This window comes from Agelaius phoeniceus, chromosome Z (genome assembly GCF_051311805.1).
Source record: "Agelaius phoeniceus isolate bAgePho1 chromosome Z, bAgePho1.hap1, whole genome shotgun sequence".
In the NCBI taxonomy this organism is placed as follows: Eukaryota; Metazoa; Chordata; class Aves; order Passeriformes; family Icteridae; genus Agelaius; species Agelaius phoeniceus.
Genome location: NC_135303.1, coordinates 24,234,718 through 24,260,979, shown reverse-complemented (window position 1 = coordinate 24,260,979; position 26,262 = coordinate 24,234,718). Strand labels below are relative to the sequence as shown.

The 26,262-nt window shown below is 37.8% G+C and overlaps 1 protein-coding gene across 2 annotated transcripts in view; it reads left to right on the top strand.

Annotated features, from left to right (window-relative positions):
* Nucleotides 1-26,262, top strand: part of PCSK5 (proprotein convertase subtilisin/kexin type 5) — a 230,532-nt gene that overhangs the window by 28,041 nt on the left and 176,229 nt on the right. For both annotated transcript variants that reach the window (XM_054652466.2, XM_054652467.2), the window contains exon 3: nt 19,256-19,369. In XM_054652466.2, the coding sequence (XP_054508441.2) occupies nt 19,256-19,369 (114 nt within the window). The remainder of the gene's footprint in view (nt 1-19,255; nt 19,370-26,262) is intronic.

Sequence of the window (26,262 nt, the reverse complement as noted above, 5' to 3'; positions counted from 1 at the left end):
TTTTCCTGTTAAGTTTGACATCAGCCAACTTTGGAGCATAGTGCATCTTTATCAATCTCTACTAAGATGGCATCTCATATTTTTCTAATTTTAATGAATTTTGGGTAGGTTTATTTGTGGTTTGAATCCTGTTTGATGGGTCATAAAAACATAAAGACTACATAAGATAGGACCAGAAAGATTTACAGTCTTAGTGAAATAAGAAATAAGGCTACCTTTTCATAAGGAAGATACTCTGCTTGAGCACAATTTTGCAGTAGTGTCATGCCTTTGTCATCTGTATGCCAGGATCAGAATACCTGGGAAAACATTACTCCCAGACACTTATATTTTATGCAGCCTGATCTAACCCCACACAGAGTGTAGGAGTATGATGGAGCAGAAAGCCTTATCTTTGCCAAATCAAGATAAACAGAACTCATGGTACCAGCATGTAAAATGCTGGCAAGCATCATTTCTTTGAAGACACAAATGATATAGGCTGTTTTCAGAGGATAGGAAAGTACTGCCAGAAGCCTGTCCTTATTACTGGTAGAACAGTTATGTTCATGAGAGCACAAAGGGAAGCAGAGCTGTAGTAGCCATGAGTAACCTGGGGCTTTTAAAGCTATCACCATGGACTTAAAGCTTAGAGAAATTAGCTGAGAATGTTATTATGGGTAAGGTGGTAGTTAGTTGTTAAACCTTAGTGAACAAAAAGATTTTGTTAGACATACAGGATAACACAACAGTTAAACAGTGGGACCAGGTAAGTTACTGATGTCTGCATGGTTAACCATAAAATGTACAAACACACAGGGACCAAGAATCAGTAAGATGTTACTTGGTTGCAAAATAATAGGAACCATCATGCTCTTTTCATGTTCAGAGTTTGACATGAAGTTTAAGTTCTTAAATAATCCAATATTTACCACTGTGGTCCCTGTAATTAATTACCTGAAAAAGCTTGTACATGAGCAATCCTTACATCTTTAACTTAGTAAAAATCAAGAATAGGTTTGGCTGTTTTCAAAGAGCCTTTTACGGGGTGAGTTAAAGCATGAACTGAATCACAATGAATCAGAGGAAATAGCAATATCTCTCGATGTCACCTGCTTCTGGAGTATTAATTAGTTTCATGTAAACATGAGCAAATAGTCCTACAACTAGGATTTTTTTTCAGGGCTTTTTGAAATATGAAGTTGCTGTTCACTGATAAGAATTCTAGTAGATCCTGCTAGTTATTCTAGCTGTTCATTGTGCTGTAAATTTTGTATTATTTGGTTGGTTGTTTGTTTTCTTTATGGTAATTGAAACCTGTACTTATAGGGGTGAATGTCATGTTAGTTTTAGTTTAAACTATATTCATCCCTGGGAAATAAGTGTTGCTTCAGCAGGAATCAAGAATATGTTTTGCATGCTGAGGCTGCATCACACTTGTTTTTATTCATCACTCAGTAATGACTATTCAGCAGTTCAGAATGTACCTAGATCTAGAATAAAGATGGAGATAAATCCCAGTGAGTATAGCAATAAAGTAGCTGCATTTTGTAGCAGGTTTTTCCCTTATCACAGAATTCTACAATGGTTTGAGTTGGAAGAAACTTTTTGGAAGTCATCTAGTCTAACCTGCCTGCAATGAGCAGGGACATCTTAAACTAGATCAGGTTGCTCAGAGCTCTGTTTGTCCTCGAATGTTTCAAGGGATGGGGCATCTGCCTATCCTCTCTAGACAACTTGGTCCAGGGTTTCACCACTCTCATGGTAAACAATTTCTTCCTTATTTCTAATCTGAATCAACCCTCTTTCTGTTTAAAACCATTTCTCCTTATCCTGTAGCAACAAGACCTCCAAAAAAAATTTGTCCCCATCTTATTTGTCCCCTACACATACTGAAAAGCCTCAATAAGGTCTCCCTGGAGCCTTCTTTTCCTGAGGATATACAGCCTCACCTCTCTGAGCCTTTCCAAACAGAAGAGGCACCTCAGCTCACGAACCATTTTGCAGCCCTTCTCTGGGCTCACTCCCAGCAAGTCTTCCTGTACTGAGGACCCCAGAGTTGAATGCAGCACTCCAGGTGGGTTCTGCAGAAACACAATATGTTCAGTGTCTCACCCTTTTTATCAAGCAACATCACAGAAACCTAGTGCTGGACCAGAATGTTGTTTCTTTCTCAAAAAGAACCCTGGTAAAAATCCTGACCCTTTTCCTTGCCATCCTGAGTTTTATCGGGTTCCTTCCTCATCTCTTTACCATCTTAAGAAAATAATTATATGAAAATAGTTAAAGAATAGAATCCTGCAAAATAATGTTTTCGCTTTTTCCGGTGGGTGGGAGAGGAGCATTTAATTCCTCATTTGCTGCATTAATTAGGAAGTCAGCCAGTTATAACCCCTCAACTAATCTGCAATTCTTTTCCAGAAGTTAACAATGAGATTTTCATTGCCAAGGAGTTTTGTAAAATGACATGACAAGTGAAGAAATGGAATCTAATCTAATACTTCTTTTTATCTTTTTAATGTACTTGAAATTAGATATTTTGAGGGATCAAAGCTCCTTTGAGACAGATGCCAACAACTGATGAAATCGTGATGAAATCATGTGAAATCATGAGGAAAGGGAAATCTAAGTGTAGGTAACCAAATACAGTAATATATTTCAATAAAAACTTCCATATTCCCCAACAGTGAATATTTTCCTTTTCTAAAACTATTACACTGAATTCTTGCTGGCCATTTTGGTGCTTCTAGTAGAAAACATTAAAAGGTAATTCCACTAGGAAGCTTCAATGACTGTTTCTTTTCTTTAAGTACAAACAGCAAATCAGCTATTAATTAGACATTAAAAAAGCTTTTGTTCTTCAGAAATAAATCTGTCTCACTAGTGCTACAATTAACTTCATTAAATGTTTCTACCTGTTGTAAATAAAGAGAAATAACTATTATGTGACAAAATTTGTTGGCCGAAGAACAGATACTTCCTCTCATAGAAGCAATGGATTTGGCCAGTAGAATAAAAAGGGAAAGCCCTTTATATTTATGTGATATTGGCTTTTCATTTTTAGATTACAGTCACCCAAGGTTCATCCTTACCCTGGTTTTGTGTCCTCCACAGACAGAACGCTGTTCCCTGTGCAGAAAACACCAAATTTTAGGTTGCTCTTCTTCCTAATGTTGGACAGCTGTCAGTAATCCCATTCCACTGCTCAGCAGTCTTTAGGCATTGTGGTAGAGCTGCTATTAAGGTCTCTGGCCTTCATGGTCAATCAGAAAGATTTTGGGTGACTCTAAAGTGGCAGGCAAGGACTCAGCAATCTCTTCACAGAATTAACTAAAACTTTCTGGACCAGGAATAGTGGAAATGATACAGATTTCATTTGTCTCTGATATATTTGGAGCCTTCTGGTTTTAGAGAGGCAAAAGCAAAAGTGCCCACATGTATGCAATGACCTGGGCCTCTGCAAGGGACTCATTAAGAGAAGAAAAAATATATAAATAGTCTATTCTAAATTTTGCAGACCAACATATGTCTTGAGCATGGTAAGTCTCGACGATTCAAAAACATTGGCTGAATTGTAGCTGGATTTTAGCTTAGAACTGTTCAAACCATGGGGGATTTTTCATTTGAGAAATCATGTTCCTTGCCTTCTCTGCACTTGGTGAATTTGGGGCTTGTGGCGATAGAACTCCTTGGCTTTTTTTTTGTAGAGTGTATTCTGCTTTTAAAATTATTTCCTACAAACATTTTGAGCAGGGGTTAGGATCAGTGACATTATTTCCAACTATAGCCTAGATCTTGTTACAGAAACTTGTTTAGGAACCTTAAAAATATATAGAAATATTCTTTAGGAATAACTGGGGGAAAACTCACTTCAGGGCATGCTTTAGCTGTGTAGGGAACAAATACTTCTGAAAGTTGGTGAAATGCAGTGCTACGTTCACATAGTAAGATGAAGATTCTAAATGTAACATACCTCTTGAATTTGGGGGCAAAGTGGGGAAAAATGTCTTTCACTTTTCCCTTCACTGTCACTGTGTTTCCCTTCACTGTCACTAGAGGAACCTCAACAAAAACATATTTACATATCTTAGGAACTAAATGTAGGGTTCATACATGATAATAGTTACAATTTTCTTGTGCAGACAGCTGGAGCTGTAGTGCTAATCCCAGCAATGGATAAATTCAGAAAAACATCTTACTAGACCTAACTGCATTTAGCATTTGATATCTTATTTTACAAAATTAAAGTACTTAAGATACAGATAATTAGTTATCAATACTTCTTTTGGTTCCTTCCATCCTTATATTTTATAAGTGTTAAAACAGTCCAGGATATCGTAAGTGCACAGGTGACTGTACATCAGTAGAATAACAAAAACAAGGAGGAAAGAAAACTTTGTCCATCCGTTGCTTCATCAGAGGACATGTTAGCATCATGGAGTTAAAGTTCGGAGAAGTTATTTGAGCAGCATACACATCAGTATGGTGCAGCACACTGTGAGAGCTAGCAGCTGATTTGAGCAGGGACTAGTAGAGGTTGCAGCTGCTTTTGCTGAGAGTGCAAAAGGTATGTGCAGCATGCAGAATAGCTAACTTAATTAGACGTCTTTGAGTTGTTACAATTGGGTGACTTGGTTTGGTTGGAAGGGACCTTAAAAGTCACCTTGCTCCAGCTCCAGTTTAGATGCTTTTCTATCCATTCTGGGATAAGATTTTCTCTGCACTACTTGTGTCAGAATGCTTTCTTGCTTAATGGTACATCTGTCTGGTTTGTTCTCCTGTGCAAGCTGGGAACTCTCATCCTCACTCAAAGTGAGACTACTAATGGAGGGACCTACAGTGCATGTGAAGGCAGATAACAGACTTGTGCAATGTTATTTTATAAGTGCAAATGCCATTTGAAAACAAACTCATGCACAAGAAACACAAGGAAAATCCATTTGCAACCTAAAAAGGAAAAGGGTGTTACATTCCTCACACAATTCAGGAAGCACTAAAGGATTTTGCTCAGCCTTAATGATGGCAAAAGCACTTTAGGTAAATATATGTGTGGGAAATTGAAAGCCTTAAGAAGACAATTTCATCATAGCAGTTACAAACATGTAAAAGCGTAAAGAAAAGATATTTGCAATCCTCAGTCCTTAGATGCTAGTAGATGCTAATACTTGAGTTTCTTTACAGTTCCAGTAATGCAGTACTTGCTCCTATGTTTTTTAGCAGCAAAGTGCATTTATAGGTGAAAAATGATAGGACAACTAAATGTTTTTAAAAAAACCAAGGGGAGTTAGTCCTCTAATTTTTAATCTGTGTTCTAAGAGCTTGATAGTGAAGACAGCAGCTCTGACAGCTGCAGTGGTCTTGTATTTCACTAAGTGTGCTTAAGCTGTTGTTAAAGTCAGTTTGCATTGAGAGTGTTAAGAAAGACAGCAAATTGGTGGTTTGGCTACTGGGCTGTAAAATTGCTGGGTGTCAGAAAGCGTCAGAAGAGGAGGAACTGAAGAGATCCTGGTTTTGAACTGTGGAAAGATGCAGCATTCTGGAAGCAGCTGATCCTGTGAGGCCAAATGCCAAAATATCAGCAGGGAGAGAGGGAGAAACTGAAAGAAAACACATTTTGGAAAGGCACATCTCAGAACTGACTGTACAGAAATGTAAAAAAAACAGCTTCTGCACACCATTTCCCGAGGAGATCCAGGTTCCTCTGATGTTGATAATACAGGCTGTATTGCAGGACATTCATAAAAAAATGAATTAAAGTTTTTTTTCTCTCTCTCTTGCACTTGGAAAACATTCTGGCAGCAATGTGTACTTCTGACATAATGGATCAAGATTTTTATGCATCTGTCTTTCTGCTTCTGACAGGCAAGACCATCATGTTTAATTCCAGTGGTTGTTATCTCACCCAGCTATTCTAAATGGTGGACAGCAAGAAATCATGAGACACATAGATAATTTGTCATATCTGCAATTATTGACAGGTTATTGACAGATTATTGAAGGCAGGAAAAGGGAGCTGGAAAAACATCCTCCCCAAAACAAAGCAAAAGAATCTCCCCACTACCCAATTTTTTGTAATCCTTTCTTTTAGGATTATTTTGAAAAGCCAATGTCACTGAAAAGCCACTCATCATCCTTGGCTGATCTGCTTTACTCTTAACAGATCCTCACCAGTTTTAATGGTTCAGAGGAGGTGCCAGGCAGCTGTGTCCAGTTCACAGCTGTGCTGCTTGAATGTGTGCAGCCTTCATCAGACAACTTTGCTCCTTCCTGCTTCTGACTCAAAACACAGACAAGGCTGCATGTTATAATAAAAATTTAATAAAAATTTATGCAAGTGGCAAATGCACACCAAGTGCTATGTAATTTATTCTGTGGAACTGTATTTCTCTTGGTGTCACACAGAACATTGTATGAATCCAAGCAATTCCAAATCCATGTAATCCACTTAAAGCAGTCGTATCCATTGGTGTGTTGACTGTCACTTATGTAACCTGTTTTTAACCTACATTATTGTTTGACCTTTTTTTCCCCTTAAAAAAAAATATTTATTTAGAGAGAGAGTAAATGCTGGCACTCTCATTAGTACTGAAGTTATATATAAATATCTATAAAGGCCAGAATAGTGGTTTAACTTTACTTTTGTAAATGATGCAGATTAAAAATTTATTTTTAAGTAGCTGTACTAAATTGAGACTCAATTAGCTGTTTCATCTGTAGCTGTTATAACAACTTTGTGTTTATATGTACATATATGTGCACACACCCGCGCGCACACACACACACACACACTTTGTATTTATAGATATACTTTGTGTTTTTTATGTAACAACTTTGTATAACCAGAATTTCTGGATTCCAAAGTTTTTTTGACTTCCAGGCTGTTCCTAAAAACTAGTTCTCAAGAATGCAAATGTCAATAGACTCATAGTCTGTGAGATCAAAAGGAAATATTTTGATCATCCAGTCAAACCTCTTTTATTAGATGTCATATGACATCCGAATTGATTTCTATTTGATGCAGAGTGTAGGTTTTAGAAGTTTTTTCAATTTTAATTAAAAATTTTCCAGCAATACAAAGTATCCAGAAGTTTTAAAAATGTTCTGGTTTTGCTTTATGGCCAGTTATTTAACTTCTTCTTTCAGACAGTTCACATTCCTGTAACTATTTGTGAGTTTGAAGAATAATATTGTACAGCAGTTTGGTGACCTGCATATTGTTTGGACACTGTGACCTCAAAAACTTCCCTCTCCTCAGCTAAGACATCTGAATACCACTTTTTTGTGGATCTGTTTTTGTCTTCATCATATTTGGGCTTCTTTCCTGGGTCCTTGCTATACTGACACACTTTCCTTGCCTTACATCAAGGAAACCAGCAGAGTTTTGCAGCCCTGCTCAGTGCAGATGTTTCGTAAACTTGTCATTTTATGAGCCCAATTACACTTTGAAGAGGTAGTCTGAAGAAGGTATTTTGATAAGAGTTGACGTTGTGGGAGTCTGAGATATCATCTCTTTCAACTTTCACACTGTTCTGGCAAATAGTGGAAAGGCAGTCAAGTGATTTTTAAGCTGTTGTTTGATGGTAATATATGTTTATGAACTAAAGTCCAGCAGGTAAAGGAACTGAATGAATTATTAGAAATAAAATAGTACTAGTAATAGGAAGATTTATGAAAACCATTGCAGTTTTTGCAGCTTCTGAAATGTCTTCCCTCATGAAAGCAGACATCTTCTGCAGCACATCTGAGATTCTATCAAACAAAACTTAAGTTTGTATATTTCAGAAGATACATGTTTGTACATTTGAAGTTTATCTTTGTTAGAAAAAAGTTGTTTTATTAGTATAGAGAGTATTCCTATATTGTAATCATATGAAAAAAATCACATTTATATTAGACCATTAAAGTCCTTTTATCCTAATGAAAGACAGTGTAGAAATAGCCATAGAGATTGCTATCAAATGAAGTAAACATAGGTGAAAGAAATTTTGTGAAGACTGTAGACACCACATTGCAACCCTGGAAGTCATGTGACTGGAGACCAAAAAGATGTAGTAAATGCAATTTATCCCATCATAGCTATGGATATAACAATCTTTATTTTCTTTTTCTCAATTTATAATATGACCAGTGTTGTGAATTAGGAGTGACTGTTTGTGGACACACTTCAATTGCCAGAATGTGCACAGCGACCGTCCTAAAGCTACAACAGTGATATTACCCCTGGTTCAGCTGGAGCTTTAAAATAAATGAAAGTAATCAGCCAGTTTGTTAATCAAACATTACTCCAGCCTTTCTGTTATCTGATATGCAGAAATTGAGAGATATGGCCTCATTGGAGACTGGCCGCATGTGTCTCTCACAGGTAGTTTTTGGCAGTTAATTTTGAATGGTGATGTTCATTTTGATAATGATGTTTAAGAGGGGTAGTAATCAATCTTTTAATATCAGTGAAGTTCACTGACAACTGTAGGACTGAGTTTCAGGGCAGAAAAAGGCAGCTTATTCCAAAGGTAACTGCTAACAATTCTCCTCCATTGACCTGAACTGGTAGATCAGAGACAAAGTGGCCATGAAACAGTGGTGTTCCCCAATGCTCAGTGTTGGGATCAGTCCTATTTAGTATCTTCCTCGACAACCTGAGTGAAGGGATCAAGTACACCTTCAGCAAGTTCACAGATGACACCAAGCTGGGTAGGAGTGTTGATCTGCTGGAGGGTAGGAGGGTTCTGCAGAGGGATCTGGTCAGCTGAATCAATAGATTGAGGCCAATTGTATGAGATTCAATATGGTGAAGTTCTGGGTCCAGCCCTTGGGTCACAATAATCCAATGCAGCACTACAGGCTGGGGGAAGCGTGGTTGGAAAGCTGCCTGGTGGGAAGGGATCTGGGGTTGCTGTTTGACAGTGGCTGAACATTAGTCAGCAGTGTGTCCTTGCTGGCCAAGGCCAGTGGCATCCTTGGTTTATATCAAGAACAGTGCGGCTAGCAAGACCAGGGAAGTAACTGGTGAGGCCATACCCAAATCTTGTGTTCAGTTCTGGGTCCTTCACTTTTGTAGAGACACTGAGGTGCTGGAGCAAGTCCCAAGATGGACAGTTAAGCTGGTGAAAGCTCTAGAGAATAGGCCGTATGAGGAGCAGCTGAGGGAGCTGGGGTTGTTTAGCTGGCAGAAAAACAGACTAAAGATCTTACTGTTCTGTCCAACTACATGAAAGGAAGCTGTAGGAAACTGAGGGTTGGGCTTTTCCCCCAGGTAACAAATAACAGGATGAGAGGAGATGGTCTCAAGTTGTGCCAAGGGAGGTTTAGATTACATATTTTAAAAAAAGAAAATATGGAATGGTTTGTAAAGCATTGGAGCAGACAGCCCAGGAAAGTGGAGTCACCATCCCTGGATACACCATATCCCAGAGTCATAAGCCTTCTGGATATGACACTGAAGGACATGATTTAATGTTGAACGCAGTGGTAGTGGTAGATGGTTGGACTTGATTATTTCAAGAATCTCTTCCAACATTATGATTCTATGATTCTAAATAAGAGCAGTAATCAAGTTGTACTACAAAGGCATCTGAAATGCCAAGGAACTAGGGAAATGGGGTGCTGTAAAATATGCCACTGGTACTTAAGTGTAAAATGCAACAAAATGCTAAAACCGAAGCTTAGTGTAAGCACTTTGGCTGAATTCTGAATTTTAAATACTTCTAAGTATATGCTATAAACAGGGTCAGCTTGGAAGAAAATACTTTATCCTTTTCCTATGATTTAGGATAGAAAATAGCAAGCCAGGCACGATCAAATAAACCCAAATGGGATCAAGTTTTTCTGTGGTTTAAAGTACTCTGATCAGAAAACGGCTTAATTTGATATTTAGTATATGTTCTCTGACTGAATTTTTCTATGTCAGACTTAAGTGACAAAACAACATTAAACGAAAGTGCTGGAAATAGGTTGAGTTATTTGTGATACTTCCTTACATTCTATTAAGGGGGTTTTGGTCAGTGAACAGTCTACTTAGGAGGTGTATTTACTTTGTTAAGTCCAGTATACCACTGATGGATATTACATATCACTTAATTATAGAATACTTTTACTGTCTTGCTAATTCTCAGTGGATTTTCTAAATGACAGTTGAAACCATGGGAAACTCTTGACTGAATCAACACTTTTGGAATTACACTGCTATTTTTGACATTTGAATTTAACCCTGTGGTAGAGATTTGTCTTCCTAAGATGTCACAAAATGAGTTAAGGCCACCCTTAGGTGGCCTTAGTAGGCACATGCAGATATCTGAAGGATTTAAATGATTTATGACATGAGTTGAAGGACTAACCGAAGAAAAGAAAAATATCACATCAGAAATTTCAAGAGTTTTCTTTAATATATAGAATAATTGCTACAGTAATACAGACATGAAATCCAAGATATTTCAGCTGTCTAGGATGCCAGATGTTAGATTCCAAAGCTAAGGAAGTTTAGAGAACTCAAAGTTGTATCCTCTAGTGGGCACTGGATCAGTCTTTTGGTTTATTAAGAACATGAAGTTTTAGGGAGTTGTGACATGAAAGTTTACTTTCAGAGTGATACTAATGCTAATCCTCCCACTGTATTGAAATGGTGAAAAGATGATTACATTATCCCACGACTAGGTATTTCTAGATACTAACATTGTATTCAATGGTGTAAGTAGAGCTTTAGGTACTGTACCAAACAGACCTATCAATTAGAGGTCTCTTAAAATTGTGTTTAAAATCATGAGCATGTAGGTCTTGAGTTGTTCAGAGGTGAAGTGTATGACCTATGGTTAAAAAATATAAACTACCTTGTATAAATATAGAAGCTGCTTTTAAGCTCATGCTCTAAAGACTTTTCCTCACTATTCCAAGGCTGAGTTATTTTAGAAACAGAATCAGAGCATCCAAGCTGGTTAGGCCACTTCAGATCTGAGGAAGGGAAAAATCCCCAGCTGCTTTGATGCTTGTTCTTTGCTTATGACATCTGGGGCTGGTGCTGCTGGAAGCCGCTGTCCAGGAGCCCAGACTCCCTGAAATTTGTCCTGAGCTCTCCCACAAGATTGCTGTTTGATTTCAATCCTGTAATTTTGAGCTCCTTTATGGTCAGCTATGGTACAATACACTAGAAGGGTGGAGGCTGGGCAGTGGCTGTAGCCATGTTCATCATCAATTACCACAACTGTGTCTGCAAGTAGAAAACCTGTCAAGACTTCCCCAAGGAGAGAAAATGTGAGTCCTTTTGCCTCAGATTTTTCTCTGGTTTTTCAGTCGTACAGAGATCCTGGCCAGCAGCAGATATGCTGAGCTTCTCCAGAGTTTCAGTGTGATGCTTTTGTCTTTCCCAGCAGCTCTGGCTGCTATTAAATTACCTCAGTACAAAGCCTGTCCTTTTTCATCACTAGCCAGGTTGTTCCCTTTTTTCTTCACAATTTATTCCTCTACAGTCTTATTCATAAAGGAGGAAGACTTTTTTCCACATAGTTTTAGGCTGATATGTATGGGTTTAAGGACACTTCAGTCCCATTAAAATCCATAGCTGTGGATTCTTGTACCTTATGGATGTGGAACTATGGCTATACTGCTACAATTGATCACAAATACATAGCAAAGCCGATACAAACCAGATAGAAAGTCATACCAGGACTGACTGGCTTTTCTGTGGCTGTGAGGTGGAAAAATGTGCATTGAATTTCAGCTTTGGTCGATGGGAGACACTGCAGTAGCTTGGCCTGCTGTTGTGCCAGATGTGTTTCTTTGGAGTTAAGTGGTAATTTCGAGGATTATCTGCTGTCTTTTCTTCTCTGCTTTTTTGGTTTCTGCTCAGCCTCAAACATCTGTTTCTAATTTTATCTTGGTTTTTTTTTAGAATCTGTAACATAATTTTGACAACTGCTTTGATTGTGGATTGTCATTGACCATTGCTGAAGAAACTTTCTTTATCAGCAAGAATGCATCATATAGCACTGCTGGAGTCAATAACTTTTTATCTAACTTTAGACCCCAACATTTGTGAAATGGTATCTGCAGTAATTTTCCATGGTCTTGACATATGTCAACATCTACTTTACCAATTATCTTAATCTATTTTTATGGTGAAAAGGGGCTGTTGCTATTGTGAGTCAAAAAATAACAGGTTAAGAAGATAGCTGGGGTTTTAATTTTTGTGATCAAAAAATGACACAAAATTCTTTTTAGGATGAGAAGTCAAATTTTTGAGGGTCACACTTTGTGACTGAACATGGTTAGCAAGGAGTGCATCTTTCCTGCACTCCTGAGTAATGGCTTGCATCTCTTGTTCACTAACCAAGGTGTGGCCCTTGGATATTAATATGTCATCCTCACTTTACCCTAAATCATTGACCTTTTGTTTTCATTACAAGGTGAAATGCAAAAACAGAATGTTATCAAATGATACACTTAAGTAGAGCTGGTAGCACAGAAAACTTAATGACAGGACAACTAAGATGCTTATTTGTTTTGTTAGAAAAATAGAATCATAGAATTATTTGGGTTGGAAAGGATGTTAAAGATCATCTAGTTGATGATCTTCCTGCCATAGGCAGGAACACCTTCCACTTGACCAGGCTGCTCAGAGTCCAATCCAACGAGTCCAATCCAACATGGCTTTGAACACTTCCATGGATGGGGGCATCCACAGCTTCTCTGGGCAACCTGTTCAGTGCCTTACCACCGCTGAGTAAAGAACATTCACCTTACCTAATATCCCGTCTAAAGCTAATCTCTTTCTGTTTAAACCATTACTCCACATCCTATCACTAGACTGACTCCCTGATTATGAGACCTTCCTATCCTTCCCATAGGTCCCCCTCGAGAGCAGGAAGGTTGTCATAAGATCTCCCCAAACACCTTTTCTAGGCTAAACAATCCCAGCTGTCTCAGCTCTTCCTCGTAGCAGAGGTTTTCCAGCCATCTGACCATCTTTGTGGCCTTCCTCTTATGCTGGGGACCCCAGAGGTGGATGCAGCACTCCAGAGGGTAAAGTAGAGAAGTACCTTCTGATATAGCCCAGCATACAGTTGGTTTTTTGAGATGGGAGTATGAGTTGCTGGCTCATCTCCAGTTTTTCATCCACCCATATGCAAAGCTGCTCTCAATCCACTCATTTAACCTGTATTGAGGTTTAGGATTACCCTGACCCAGGTGCAGGACCTCACACTTGTTCTTGCTCACCTCACACGTCTGCCAATGTCCCTCTGGATGGCATCCTGCTAAGACTGTAACTATTGGAGCAATTTTTTTCCTATGGCCTATTCTGGGACCATAGGAAGCATGAGCACAGTCTCATATTTTGTCTCAGAGTGTGCTCAATCCTCAATTCTGTCCTTTTGTAGCAGGGTCTTTCAGAACTCACATGTAGGAGTGTTGAAGCAAGTAAAGAGTGCAGGGTAGCAGATGCAGCATGAGACCGTCTAACTGGGAGGGGGGGTGCTTGCCCAGAGCAGTCTGTCTGCAGACAAACTCTGAGTGACAGTGCTGCATTGCTCTTCAGTGCCTGTTCTCCATGGGATGAGGTAGCCCCTCTTGGTCTGTTTACTGGGCATTACCTTCCATGTGCTCTGTGTGGGTGTTCTCTCTCTTTTTCTCTTTAATCTGTAGTGTTCCTGTGGCACCTCTTCCCTTGTTATCTGAGGAGGAATTTACAGTTTCTTCTTACAGGTGTAGGACAGATGGAGGTGAAGGAGGCAGTACAAGGGTTACAGTTACAGTTTCAATTAGGAGTGGCACCTGAAGGATCTCTTTTTCACAGACTCTAGATCCACACCTTCACATTGAATATTGTCATAAAAGTCACAGATTCTGGTATGAAATTTGTAACTTACTTCAGAATTAGAAAACTTTTTCACCCCAATCATGTTTTTCTTCAAAATGGGAAGGAGTACATCTTCAGCTTGCCCGTAACTTCTGCTGTATAGTTGTGGCATTTTCACATATTAGAGTTGATACATTTTTAATAATTCTGAAATTTTTATATAAGCAGACCCTTCATAGTATGTTTGACAAAATTATCTTTCCCAACCAACTTTATATGTTAAAAATCATGCTGCTTTGATAAATTGATGGTTTTTTTCCCCCACCATGTAAGGTTTTTTTCATTTATCATATTTTATTTTCACAGTTAGAGCTCTAGGTGATAAGGTCTTACTGCAGCATACCTACATGGGGTTTTTTTTCCCCAAGAATTCTACTGAATCAATGAGGCTAAAAATGGTAGAAAGTAGTTTTGATTCATTTCATTAAGAGATAACATTTCATTTCAAATGAATGTCACTTAAAGAGAAAAAGAGTGCTTGAATTAGCTCAGACAGTTTTATTGCCATAGCAGTATTCCATGCAGGTCTGTGAAATAGAACTGGATCATGCACAAAACAATACTGTGAGTCCTGAATTGAGGAGACTGAAAAGGGTGATTTTTAAAAATAGTTTGGTCTCCAGTCTGGCTTGGCTTTGATTTCTAGACACTTAGAAAATGGAACTTTTGAGGCTGAGGTCAATGGGAAAATGTCTTTTGTTACCTCTCAGTAAGTGTGACTTTATGGAAATGTTAAAATGAACTTCATTGTTTGCATAGACTCACCTTTTGGCAAGAAATGAGAATCTGTATAATTAATTACTCCAGAAATATTATTTTTATGTAAATGAGCTCCTTTCATACAGGATCAAACAAATCTAAAATATACCAGGCATTCTACAGTAATTTGTGGATGAATACCCATAAAATACTCAAAGGTAATATGTGTTACAATATTAATATAACTTCTGAGTCTTGACCTTGTTTTCATTAATATAACCAATGATTGTACAATGTAAACTATTCCATTTAAGTGGCAGTGATATTTTCTGTAAACAAAATTGTATGCATTGACTTGTCAGATGAGTATGTTGTCTTCCAGTGATGTTTAAATTAAGTTCTAAAATGTTGTATCAATATAACCTGAGAATAAAAACAATTCATCAGCAGATCTCAACATAAGGGATTTGCTAAACACCTTCCAGGCAGAGCTATATTTAGGACTGTGATCAGGCATGTGGGATGTTTCAGGTTACACTGTCAGGTTACACCCTGCACTGTCTCCCTCATAGCAGTGCATGGTCACTGACTGAGAGTGGTTAGTTTGACTTGCGCCTTTCACTGATGTGGTTACCTGTACTATACAAAATGAGTCCTAATGGTTTACACTAGGTTTGTCTAGTTTGAAGAAAAGGAGACTGAGAAGCAACCTCATTGTCCTGTACAGCTTCCCAAGGAGGGATGGAGAGAGGGAGATGCAGCTCTCTTCTTCCTGGTATCCAGTGATGGGGGATGTGGGAATAGTTCAGGGGAAGTTCACACTGGACTTCAGGAAGCATTTTTTACCAAGAGGTTGATCAAAGAGATCAGTCTTCCTAGAGATGTGCTTGATGCCCCAGGCCTGTCAGTGTTTAGGACACATTTGGACAAGGCCCTCAATACTGTGCTTTAACTTCTGTTCATCCCTGAATTGATCAGGCAGTTGAACTAGATGATCATTGTACCTCCATTACAGCTGAAATATTCTGTAGTCTATTCCATCTAGACACTTGCCTTCCATCATTAAAGAGCTACCTGCACTATCTTCCCATATGCTTCCTTAGGCAAATGTGTCATTTTCCCATATCTTTATTTGTATGAAATTAAACAGCTATTTTACTTAGAGCAATTCTATGCATACATAAAATTACCATTAAGTCTTGTGGGAAGACAAGTTATATTTCTTTTACTGGGTTTGAGTCTGATCATACAAGCTGCAGAGCCCTTCTGCAAAATTACTGTTTCATATGTTTCCCCTAATTTTGCTGGGAGCTGAGGAAATAGGAACTGTGGGCATCATCCAGCATGTAACAGGGGCATGCCCTGCAAGAGAGAGTCTTTTGTTAAAAGCTGGTAGATAAGATATAAAAAAATATTTACCTATATTTCACTAAAATATAACCACCTACTATATTGCAGGCTTGCAGATTAAGTCAGTTGATAAAAAATATTGTACAAACACATGCATATATGTATACTGAATATTCTTTATGTGTCAAATTATGTATATTCCAGTTTATATAGGTATATATAAACTGGAAGTATGCAGTGCTGCAATGTTTATGATTGCTTGGACTAAATAACTGACACTATTCTCCATAATATTGTCTGAAATAAATGGAGAAAAGAAATTATTTGGGCTTTTTTTTTTGAGGCAGCAATGTATGCATATGTATGCATACACCAGTCTCCACCAGTACTATGCTGCCTTTATATTTAAATCTTTTTATTGATCAGCAGATATTTGTCACTGAATAGGCAGTAATCAATGGAGACAACATGTCGCAGTGAATGAGTAGAGAGTTTGGCTAAGAGTTTGTCTAGTCAGGAAAACTCCTTTCATTTTATCCATATAGGAATGGCATTAGGTTGCTGAAGTCTTGTGTGTTGCGCAGGCTTCAGGAATATGTTTACTTCTTTGGCTCCGTTAAAAAGTAAGGGTGTTTTCCCAAAACTTCTCACAGTCGCTCATTGTAGTTCCTATAGAAGCCTTGACACATGGGAGTCCCTAATGCCAAATTAGATGTCCTGGGTCTCTGATTTATGGCTCCTCTAGGCAATAGTAAGTAGTGTTGGTGAGTTCTTTCATTAATGTTCATGCATCTAAACTAAAGGCAGCAGTGGCAGAAGGTTTAATCCCCTTCAGCTGAGTCTGTCTCATTGGTTTGTCTTTGTGGACAGTTCTGCAGCACTATCAGATCCTTAGATTCTGTTGGTGGTAAATTAAATTCCTCCCTGCAGACTCAAGATAGAAGTCACCAAGTGTGGCATGATGTGCTCTGTGTGGTTTTGGCCTGTAAAATGTTGAAATTTGTTGACTTACAACTTTCTCAGCATGGTTAACATACTCATGTGGTTAATCCCTTCAGCAAAGGGCAAATCAAGATAACAGTAAATATTCTTGCAATGTAGAAGCTTTAGACCTCAGTCAGCTGAATGTGTTTCTAGCACTGAGACCCAAATTTCATAATGAGACTTGGAAAGTGGATCTGCATAATCCCTGAAAGGAATGGTTGCTTTTTCAGACCTGTTGAACCTTTTTTTTAATGACAGCTAAATGGTAGTAATAGAAGGAGTGAATCCCATTGTCTACGGCAGTCCAGGCAGACCTGCTTTTTCAGACCTGTTGAACCTTTTTTTTAATGACAGCTAAATGGTAGTAATAGAAGGAGTGAATCCCATTGTCTACGGCAGTCCAGGCAGGTGGGGATGCCAATCTCTTTGGTTTTTTATGTGTTGGGAGGCATGGGCTACCTGAAAAAAGAGAAGTTTTGAAGATCAACAAGCTGCTGTTGTGAGGGTCTGGAAAAGAAAGCATATATTAGCAGCAAAGGTCAGGAGAACAGAGTTCATGATTCAGTTAAAAATCAGTCTTTTTCATGGAGGAGAGAGCTAGTTAGAGAGTCTTGTTGATCCCAGCTTGAAGCAGCCATTAGACTTAGTGCCTACCAAAGTCTTTTGATTTGACTTTCTTTGGCCTTTGCACATGTTTTGTGTACCCTACAGGCCTCCAGTCTTTGTTACATCAAACAGCCTGAGACCAATTATCTGTCACCTCTTGCATAGGACACCTGGATCCAGTCAGATCTGAAGGGAGCAGTTAGCTCTTGTGGTGTCGTGGGGGATTTCAAATGGTACCGGAAGAGGGGACAATAAGCAAGAGAGAAACACTGTCAAATTTCTCCATTCTCATAGAACCAGAAAGCGACTAATGATTGTTCCGAGAAGATTTAACAGAGGAATGAGTTTCAGTGTCAGTTCTACCCAACAGTCTGTGTTCTTAGACTGCATAATTTAGCCTCTAGAAGAATACTTCTGATCCTGAAGTTAGTTCTTGGGAAGGAGAAAATTTCGTTTCTTCTTTATGAAGAAAACCATGAAAACCATCCAGTCTCTATAAGGACTGCTGTAAGAATCCTCTCTGGACAAATTCAGACATGTCTTTCTCCATTTTTTTTCTGACCAAGAAGTAGAGGCCAGAATGCTATGGTATGTCTACCTAAGGATTTGAAATTCTGTTGTGAATGCATAGTAGAGAGATTAGCCTGCTAAAGGAAAATATTATTACTGTCTCTGACCAGTGACAAACAAACATGTGAGCTGAAAGTAACTTCTTTGATATATTTGTATGTTTGTGTTCATACACAGATATTCAAACATCACAAATAAAAGGTGCAAAGTTGGCTGCTAGGAGAAGACGACTGTCTTGCTTGGAGAGATGTGAATTAATTTTTGTAGCTATATCCCTTGAAACAATTCAGCATAAATATATAAGCTGCTAGATGTGTGTGAATATACCATGGGCTTTTTCAGTGGTTAGTTCATATTATTTACATTTATTGAAACTAGCTCCCTTTTAGAATAGCTAATACAGAAATAGCTGCAGAGTCCCCTCTGATCTAAGGTTGATGTCACTTGTGATGTTGCCTTCCTTTGGATGTGTCATGAATCTTTGAAGAGGTGTCAGACAGACAAAAATAACTTCTGGATTTTTTAACCCTTAAATTTCTTTTCCTGTTTCAAGCTCATTTTTGTGTTTGTTTTAATTAGAGCTGTTGCTCAGTATCAAGCTGTTGCTCAGTATCCAGTATCCTATTTCTCACAGGGGAGTGCTTAGTGTAAAATAAAATTCCAGAGTGCCTCTCTGAGACAATCTCAATACTTTACTTAAAATGAAGTTAAATTCTGGGGGTTTTTTTTCTCTCTGAGTGGTGAAAATGATTTAGATATTGGTCTAAAAGCAAAACTTTTGAATATATTTTTTAATGTTTTTGTTTTCTGGAAGAGAAAGATAGAAATAAAAACAAACTCGCTCTTTTAGAAATGCACTTAATTTCTCATTGTAATATGCTGTTAGATTTTGTGGAGGAGTTTTTAAAAATTCAAGAGAAGAGTCAATCTGGCAAAGAAAAATTGGAAAAATATAGTATTTAAAAGGTAATACCCAATGAAGTCCTTCTAGCAGGGTATTTAAGCAATTGTTTGGGTAGATTTGTGACGCTTGCTAAATTGAATGTATTCCTTAGTGAACAGTATTTCAAGATGATCTGCACAATTTCTACTGCCAAAATGAACTCTTTAATACGAAATATGCCTTGGAGTGTGGTAATGAGAACAATCCCAAGTTTTTGCACATTTCTTGATAATCTCCACAGAACCGTAACATTCTCTGTATGTTTTCCTGGTTGGCAGGTGGAATGGATACAACAGCAGGTGGTTAAAAGAAGGATAAAGAGGGATTATAAACCTGGTGGTACCCAATCCACTTATTTCAATGATCCCAAGTGGCCAAGCATGTGGTACATGGTAAGTACATGTAGGGTCATTGACTCTGTTTTATGCTAATATTTAGTTGTCTGCTTTGATATTATGAAAAGGGGAGGAAGAGTATGTTCAGAAAAAGCAGATTTGGAGATTATTATGTAGCTAATAAAAGTCTGTTAACTCCTTAGAAGTATTAAAAAGAATTTGTGGTGAGCCATGCAGTAGGAAGCATTTACTGATGCATTTATTCATTAATTATTCCTATGGAAAGTTATCTTACTTACTTGAGGATAAATAAGCAATGAGAATGGAAGGAACTTAGCCACAACATGTGAGAACCCACATGTATTTAATACATAATTCACTGTCCCCAACATAAATGTATTTTGCCCTGAAACAGAAGAAGAAATCCACCAGCACTGACCATTCATTTCCTGTATGACAGAAGTTGTGTTTTTCAAAAAAAAAAAGGTCTTTTTTTGTCCTAATAAAATCACAGTTAAAGCCTGGAGAGAACCTTTTACTTACGATGTTTTAAAAAACATCCTCATTTTTGCCAGGTGAAAACCTTAGGATTACAGAATGGTTTGGGATAAAAGAGACTTTTAAAGGCCTTCTAGTGGAAACCCACCTTTCAATGAACAGGAGCATCTTAAACTAGATCAAGTTGCTCAGAGCCACATTTCACCTGATCTTGAATGTTTCCAGTGATAGGGCACCTACCAGATCTCTGGGTAACCCAGTTCAGCATTTTACTCTTCTTGTAAACAGTTTCTTCCTTATATCTAACCTGAATCCACCCTCTTTTGGTTTAAAGCCATTGCCCCTTGTCCTACAGCAACAGGTGCTGCTAAAAAGTTTGTCCTCATTTTTCTTAATGACCCCCCCTACAAATATTGAAAGGCTGCAGTAAGGTCTCCCTGGAATCTTCTCCAGGAAAAAACAACCTTAATTCTCTCAGTCTTTCTTCATAGGACAGGTGCTCTGATAATAGATAATTACAGCAGTTGCCTCTAATTTTATCAGGAAGATAGCAGTCCCTATTTAGAAAATAATTGTGTTGTCTAGCCACACTACCTCACAGCTGTGCCAGAATTGCCAGTGTAACACTGAACAGACTTTAGAGCATCAAATGGACTTCACTGGGGTTTTTTTGTACAACTTTCATAATTCCTCATTTGTGTCCCAGTGGAAAAAAAATCCTCACTTTCAAACCCTCTGGGAAGAGACCATTCCTGACTGATTGCATTTACATCCACTGATAACTCCGTGTATTTGCAACATCATTAGTGATAGTGGTTTGATGACATTTTGTTGGAAGAGATGAGTAAAGTATTATTGAACATGCTATTTCATCAGGGTGAATAGCTAAAAATATGTGAGTGGTTTGACTTTAGGACTGACTTGAGACATAAAAGATATCCTCATATAACTGTGTTTATGATTGTTACCATAGCTGATTTTGTTAATCTTTCTTAGCTTTATAAGATGAAAGGGAAAATTGAGTTCAAGGTTGGTTAATGGTTTCAGTCTTTGCTATGCTGGAAGGGGTTTTTAGGTTACTGGCTGCAGACATGTTGTTGAGAAAGTAGTAAGAGTAACAAGAAATTACTCTTGAGTAATTTCTTGAGAAAGTAATAAGTAAATTATCATATAGAGGGTTGTATTTTGATTAATAAGTAACTTTGTTGTGGGCTAAGACTGATACCTTTGCCCATTGAACTGCCACAATTTCTAACAAGGCCATAAGTGCAGTTCAGATTTGTTGACAGAAGTTCTGTTATTCAAAGACTTTGTCAAACCATACCTGATTAATGTTTTTCCTTTCCAAGGTTTTTCTTCACAAGTATCACTTCTTGTAATTTTCATTTTCTAGGCCAGAAACAATAAATTTATTTATTTTTGTGTGATATCCATGGCAAGAAGTTACAAGAGAGAATCAGGCATTCTTTCTCTTTTGAGCCATCACAGCACTTAAGAGAAAGAAAAGGTTATTTTCTTCTGACTTCCCTCCCTCAAAGCAAGGAAAGTTGAACAAAACCCAACTATCTTTAGCATAACTTCTGAATCTTCAGGCATCTGTGCTTAAGAGTAAAATAGAATATTTTTATAGACTAATTAGCATATGAAACTTTACCAATCCAACTGTTACTCAAAGTCCCCTATAGAATCAGGTCCAGTTTGCTCAGAATGAACTGATATCAAAGGGAATAAAAAAATCCCTAGTTAACATCCTCTTCAAAATTTTTGCCATTCCCAGAGCTCAGCTACCTTTGTACCATCATGTTAAATCTAATAAATTTCTTTGCTTCCACTGGAGTTGACAAAATAACCTTTTAGCCAATAAGTGGATAAACTATATACAGTCAGTTTGGTGATTTTTGGCTCAAAGAGGTTGGAGTCAGTTGTTCTGTATTTTTTTACCTTGGAGCTAACAATAAATAGAATGACTGAGGTGACTTTGTGCATAATCAATTTCACTGTACCTGCCAGTTGTTTAAATGAATTTCTTTATCTAATCTGCATAGGAAACTATAGAAAGTAAATATATTAATATATATTTTAAAAAGAGAGGAAGTAAATATATTTAAGAAATAGAAATACATGCAAAATTGTGGTTAGTATAACTAACTTGGGTAGACTTCAGTCAGAGTACTGTTATTGACCATTTCTTTTTGTTCCTGACTTCAAGAACAGCTTCGTAGTGGTAGGCTGAAACTGGAATCACACAGGCATAGAGGCACAGATTTCTACAGTTGTAATTTACTTCTGCTGTGATGATGGTCTCCACTGGATGGGTTTTTTATGTTTTTTAAAAATAAGAAAAACATTTTGGTTAAGCATAATGAAAATGCTAATTTGTTTTTTAAACTTCTGAAAACATACTCTAATAGAAGTGGGTAAACCTAAGAAAACATACAGTGCCTGGCTGTGCTATTTCTCCAACAAGTTATGAGACCTAGTTCTGTGGGGTTTTCACAGAACTGGAGTGAAAGGACAAGCAGATCAACAAGTGTGATGTGTTTTAGGGTGTTCAGGGTGGAAGAGGATTATAGCAGCAAGGCACAGTAAAACCATGTGACTGAGCCATAGTGGAAATAAACATTTACCAGTTACTTGGTGAATAATAATAAAGTAATTTATTGACGCAAACAGCTATTGTTGCACAATTACAGAAGTAGAGTGATATACACTCTACATCTATAATTGTGCAACAATAGGGTTTTTGGAAAGTTGTTGAAGGTAAAAGATTTGCTGACAAGCCTCATCAGTCAGTATTTATTTGTCATCAATCATCACATTTATTGGTATATTTGCACTGTAAGATTTCTGATGTAAACAGGTGAAATGTAATTTATACCGCTATTGAGAGCAAGCCACACAAGCTGGTGTGTACTGAATTACTTGCATGTAGGGCTTGCTGCCTTGAGCTCTAATGCTGAAACCAAAACCTAGGGAAAATTGCATACTTTTCACTTTCAGTGGGGATTGTGAAGCATACATTGCTTTGAGCTTCAATGAAGTGTCTGGTGAAGCCAGTTACCTCATTTCTTCAGAAAATTCCTCCAGTATACTACATAGTGCTCTCCAGTTATACTAGTGAGTTCCCAGGTGAGCTGTTCATTCACAGGGAGGGACAGACCCTTCTGCTCTGACACAGTATAGTTTACTCTGGATGGCAGCCAGAACAGGACTAATAAACCTTTATCGGTAGTGAGTAATGTGAGTTTCCGAAGGTTCTGTAGCCATGAAATAAGGTGGAGGTGATGAGTTAGACAGGTGACTTGCCTCCCTTATGCCGCTGTATGAGATCTGTAGGGGGTTGGCTTACCTTGTGCCTCTCCTCCCAACTCAAGCAAATGGCAGAGCAGAGAAAAAGATTTTACTTCCCTGGCCTTGCCATTAATGAGGACACCTATGGTGGATGGGACTGTGAAAGGAGAGAGAGGGACAAAGGAAGGAGTGACAGAAGCCTGACAAGATGGACTGGAAAGAAGTGAAGGGAGAAGGAGAGGTCACAGTAGATCTGAGTGCTGGCCCAGGTACAGGGAGGCAAAACTCAAGGAAGAATTTCCTTGAGTTTTCCTTGAATTTTACCTGCCATATGCTAACACCACAGCAAATGAATACATGTCACTCTCCTTTATGACCTCCTAAAAGTTTATTTGAGAACTAAGGAAAAACCTCACTCTTTTTATTGCCCTCCCAAGAACTGTTCTCTCCTTTCATCTGTGCAGTGGAAGCCAAATATTTTTTCTTTCCAAGTTGGCATGGCATGCTTGAAAGTGTTTTGCATATTTTGTAACTTAGTTTGGTTGTTGCATGCACTTTCATATTTTTGGGTTTTATTGCATGAGAAGATCAAGCTTTTGGTGTTCTGTAAATTCATAAGATGATCTGTGACTTAACTTCAGCAGAAGTGCTGCTCTAAAGAACCCTCTGCCTGCCACACATTACTTTGCAAATCTGCCTGTGGAAACACATATTTTGTCGTTCTGTGTGGACAAGGCAGAACAATAAAATGAAGTCAAGTAATTCACAATTTGACCTAAATTAATTTCCTTTTCGAAACACTTTAGGTAGTCAAAAAAGCCTGTAGAAGTGGATTTATCCATGCCTGCTGAAAAGAGATTATTAATGCAGATAGTTTAGCAAGGATAGCAAATAGTTTGAAGGCAGAACAGACTAGATAGGCTTCTTGGTTTGTTCCTTTGGGATATTCAGTTCTCCTAGATAAGTACACCTGGAAATGCCCAGAAAACACAAAATGGAAGCCAGCACCTTCTGGGGGTTGTGCCAGCATTTTTGCTGAAGCAAGAAGAAGCAATACCAAAATTCTTTCCATGCTTGCTTTGGGGTAGCATTTCCTGTGTGTCAAAGATTTGGTAATAAATCATATAGCAAAAGCACACATTCTTCTGCCTATTTACTACTGTGATTGTATCTTCATAGGCAGAGCATCCACTCTTATCTTTATGGAATTTATTTAACATGATTATTTTTTTATAAGCAGCAACTGAGTTACATTAAGAAACTGTAGGTACTTGTTTGTATAATGTTCTTCGTGAAATATCACTTGTGTGTAATACTGTTTTTCTGCACTGTCTTTTTCTGAGTAGTTTTTGCAGTTAGTAAAGAAATTATAATGTCTCAAAATCTTTGCTGAATTTCTAACAATATTTGATAAATATCTGATTTTAGCTTTTGAATGTCATACTGGGACACATTCTGCTATATTTCAGTTCTTATCTTACATTGCACTTCAGCAGGAAAACCATTGATACAAACAGAGATGCGTAATTTCCTGGAAGTACATTTTTCCTCTTTACAAAGGAGAAGGAATTATTGCTTTCTAAGAGCAGTTTTCAGGAGCAGCTGCTTAGTTAACTATCTGCTTTTCAGATTTTTAAAAATCAAAATTAAGTAATGCCAAATAGCAAAACAATTTCTTATGCCACATAGTACTGAATATTCTATTAATTTACTAAAAAAAGGAGAGGTAATTTAATTAATAGAAAAAATACTGATTTGTTTCAAACTTGATATCTTGTTTTGGTGTTGTCCACATACTAAAATTGAAGATACTTCTGGAAAGGTGTATCTACTTAACTAATATTTTATACATTATTTCACCTAAAAAACAAGCATCACGAATTCCAAAATTACCAAAATACACAACCACAGTGCAGAATTAATTCTGAGGCTTACCTGTCTTGTGGTCTGATTGATAAGAAATGGTGTGACATGGTAATTTTGCCCTTATCAGAAGCATACTCATAAACCTATGAGACTTCTAGGAATTTCTGACACAAACACTTACTATATTACTTCCCAGACAGGAGACAAAAATTAAGTATTATGCAAGTGTAAGGCAATTTCCTAACTGTTCAGTACATAGGATCAAGGAGAGTCTGGATAATGCTTTTGGTCATATGATTTAGGTACTATTGTGAGGGGCAGGAAGTTGAATTTAATAATTCTTGTGGGTTCCTTCCAACCTGAGATACTCCATGATTCTTTGAGGATAGTTTGATCTGTGACAAAGAAGAAACTGGAGAACAATATTTGGCTCTAGAATGTTACGTCTTGTACTGGTCGTTAAAAATCAGTATGCCCATTTTAACTGAAGACAGATTCCATATAGGCCCCATGGAATGAGGCATTATGTTCAATTGTGTCTTCCTGTATATCACGTGAGCAAACGTTGTGACTAAAATTACCAGTTTGCAGAGCACTTTAGTTCTTGCTGAGCCTTCTTCAACATTAATTCATGCTCCTTTTTTGTCCATGTTTTAAAAAAACCCACAAAACAGATGGAAACTGCCCCCCCTCCCCCCAACAACAGAGGAATCAAATGCACTGAGGACAGACACTCCAATAAAATGCATTCTGCACTACTTCATTAAATGTAGGTCTCCCTTGGCATTACTTTTAGATAATTCTGATGTAGTGAAATATCTGCTGCGCATTACTTCTGCTACTCAAGCCCAGTGGATAGGATTTTCTTCCCAACCAACAAGGAGCAGATAGCAGGAGAGACTAGCAGTACACAAATTCTATCAGCACCATTTTGGAAAGCAGTCCAACAGCTGTTTGCATATCTGCATGACTTCTAATAAGTTTTGATGAAAATTAACCTGAATAAATTAAGTAAGCATTTTGAACAGGACACTCTGACAGAGCAAGACCTCAAGTCTCCTCAAGGAGAGGCAGGTAGAGTTCTTTGAAAAATACTCCAATTCTAGTGTGTAGAGCAATATAGGCAGTATCTGTGTTTGCTTTTTTGCTGAGATTATAAATCCTGCAGAACTGGCTGTTTCAAAATGAACTCATTTCCAGCTAACAGCAGAAAAGAATGTGGTCAGGAAGAGGAAATGTGCAGGAATGAAGAGCCTCAGATATCCCCAAGAGATTAAAGTGTGAATCGTTTAAGG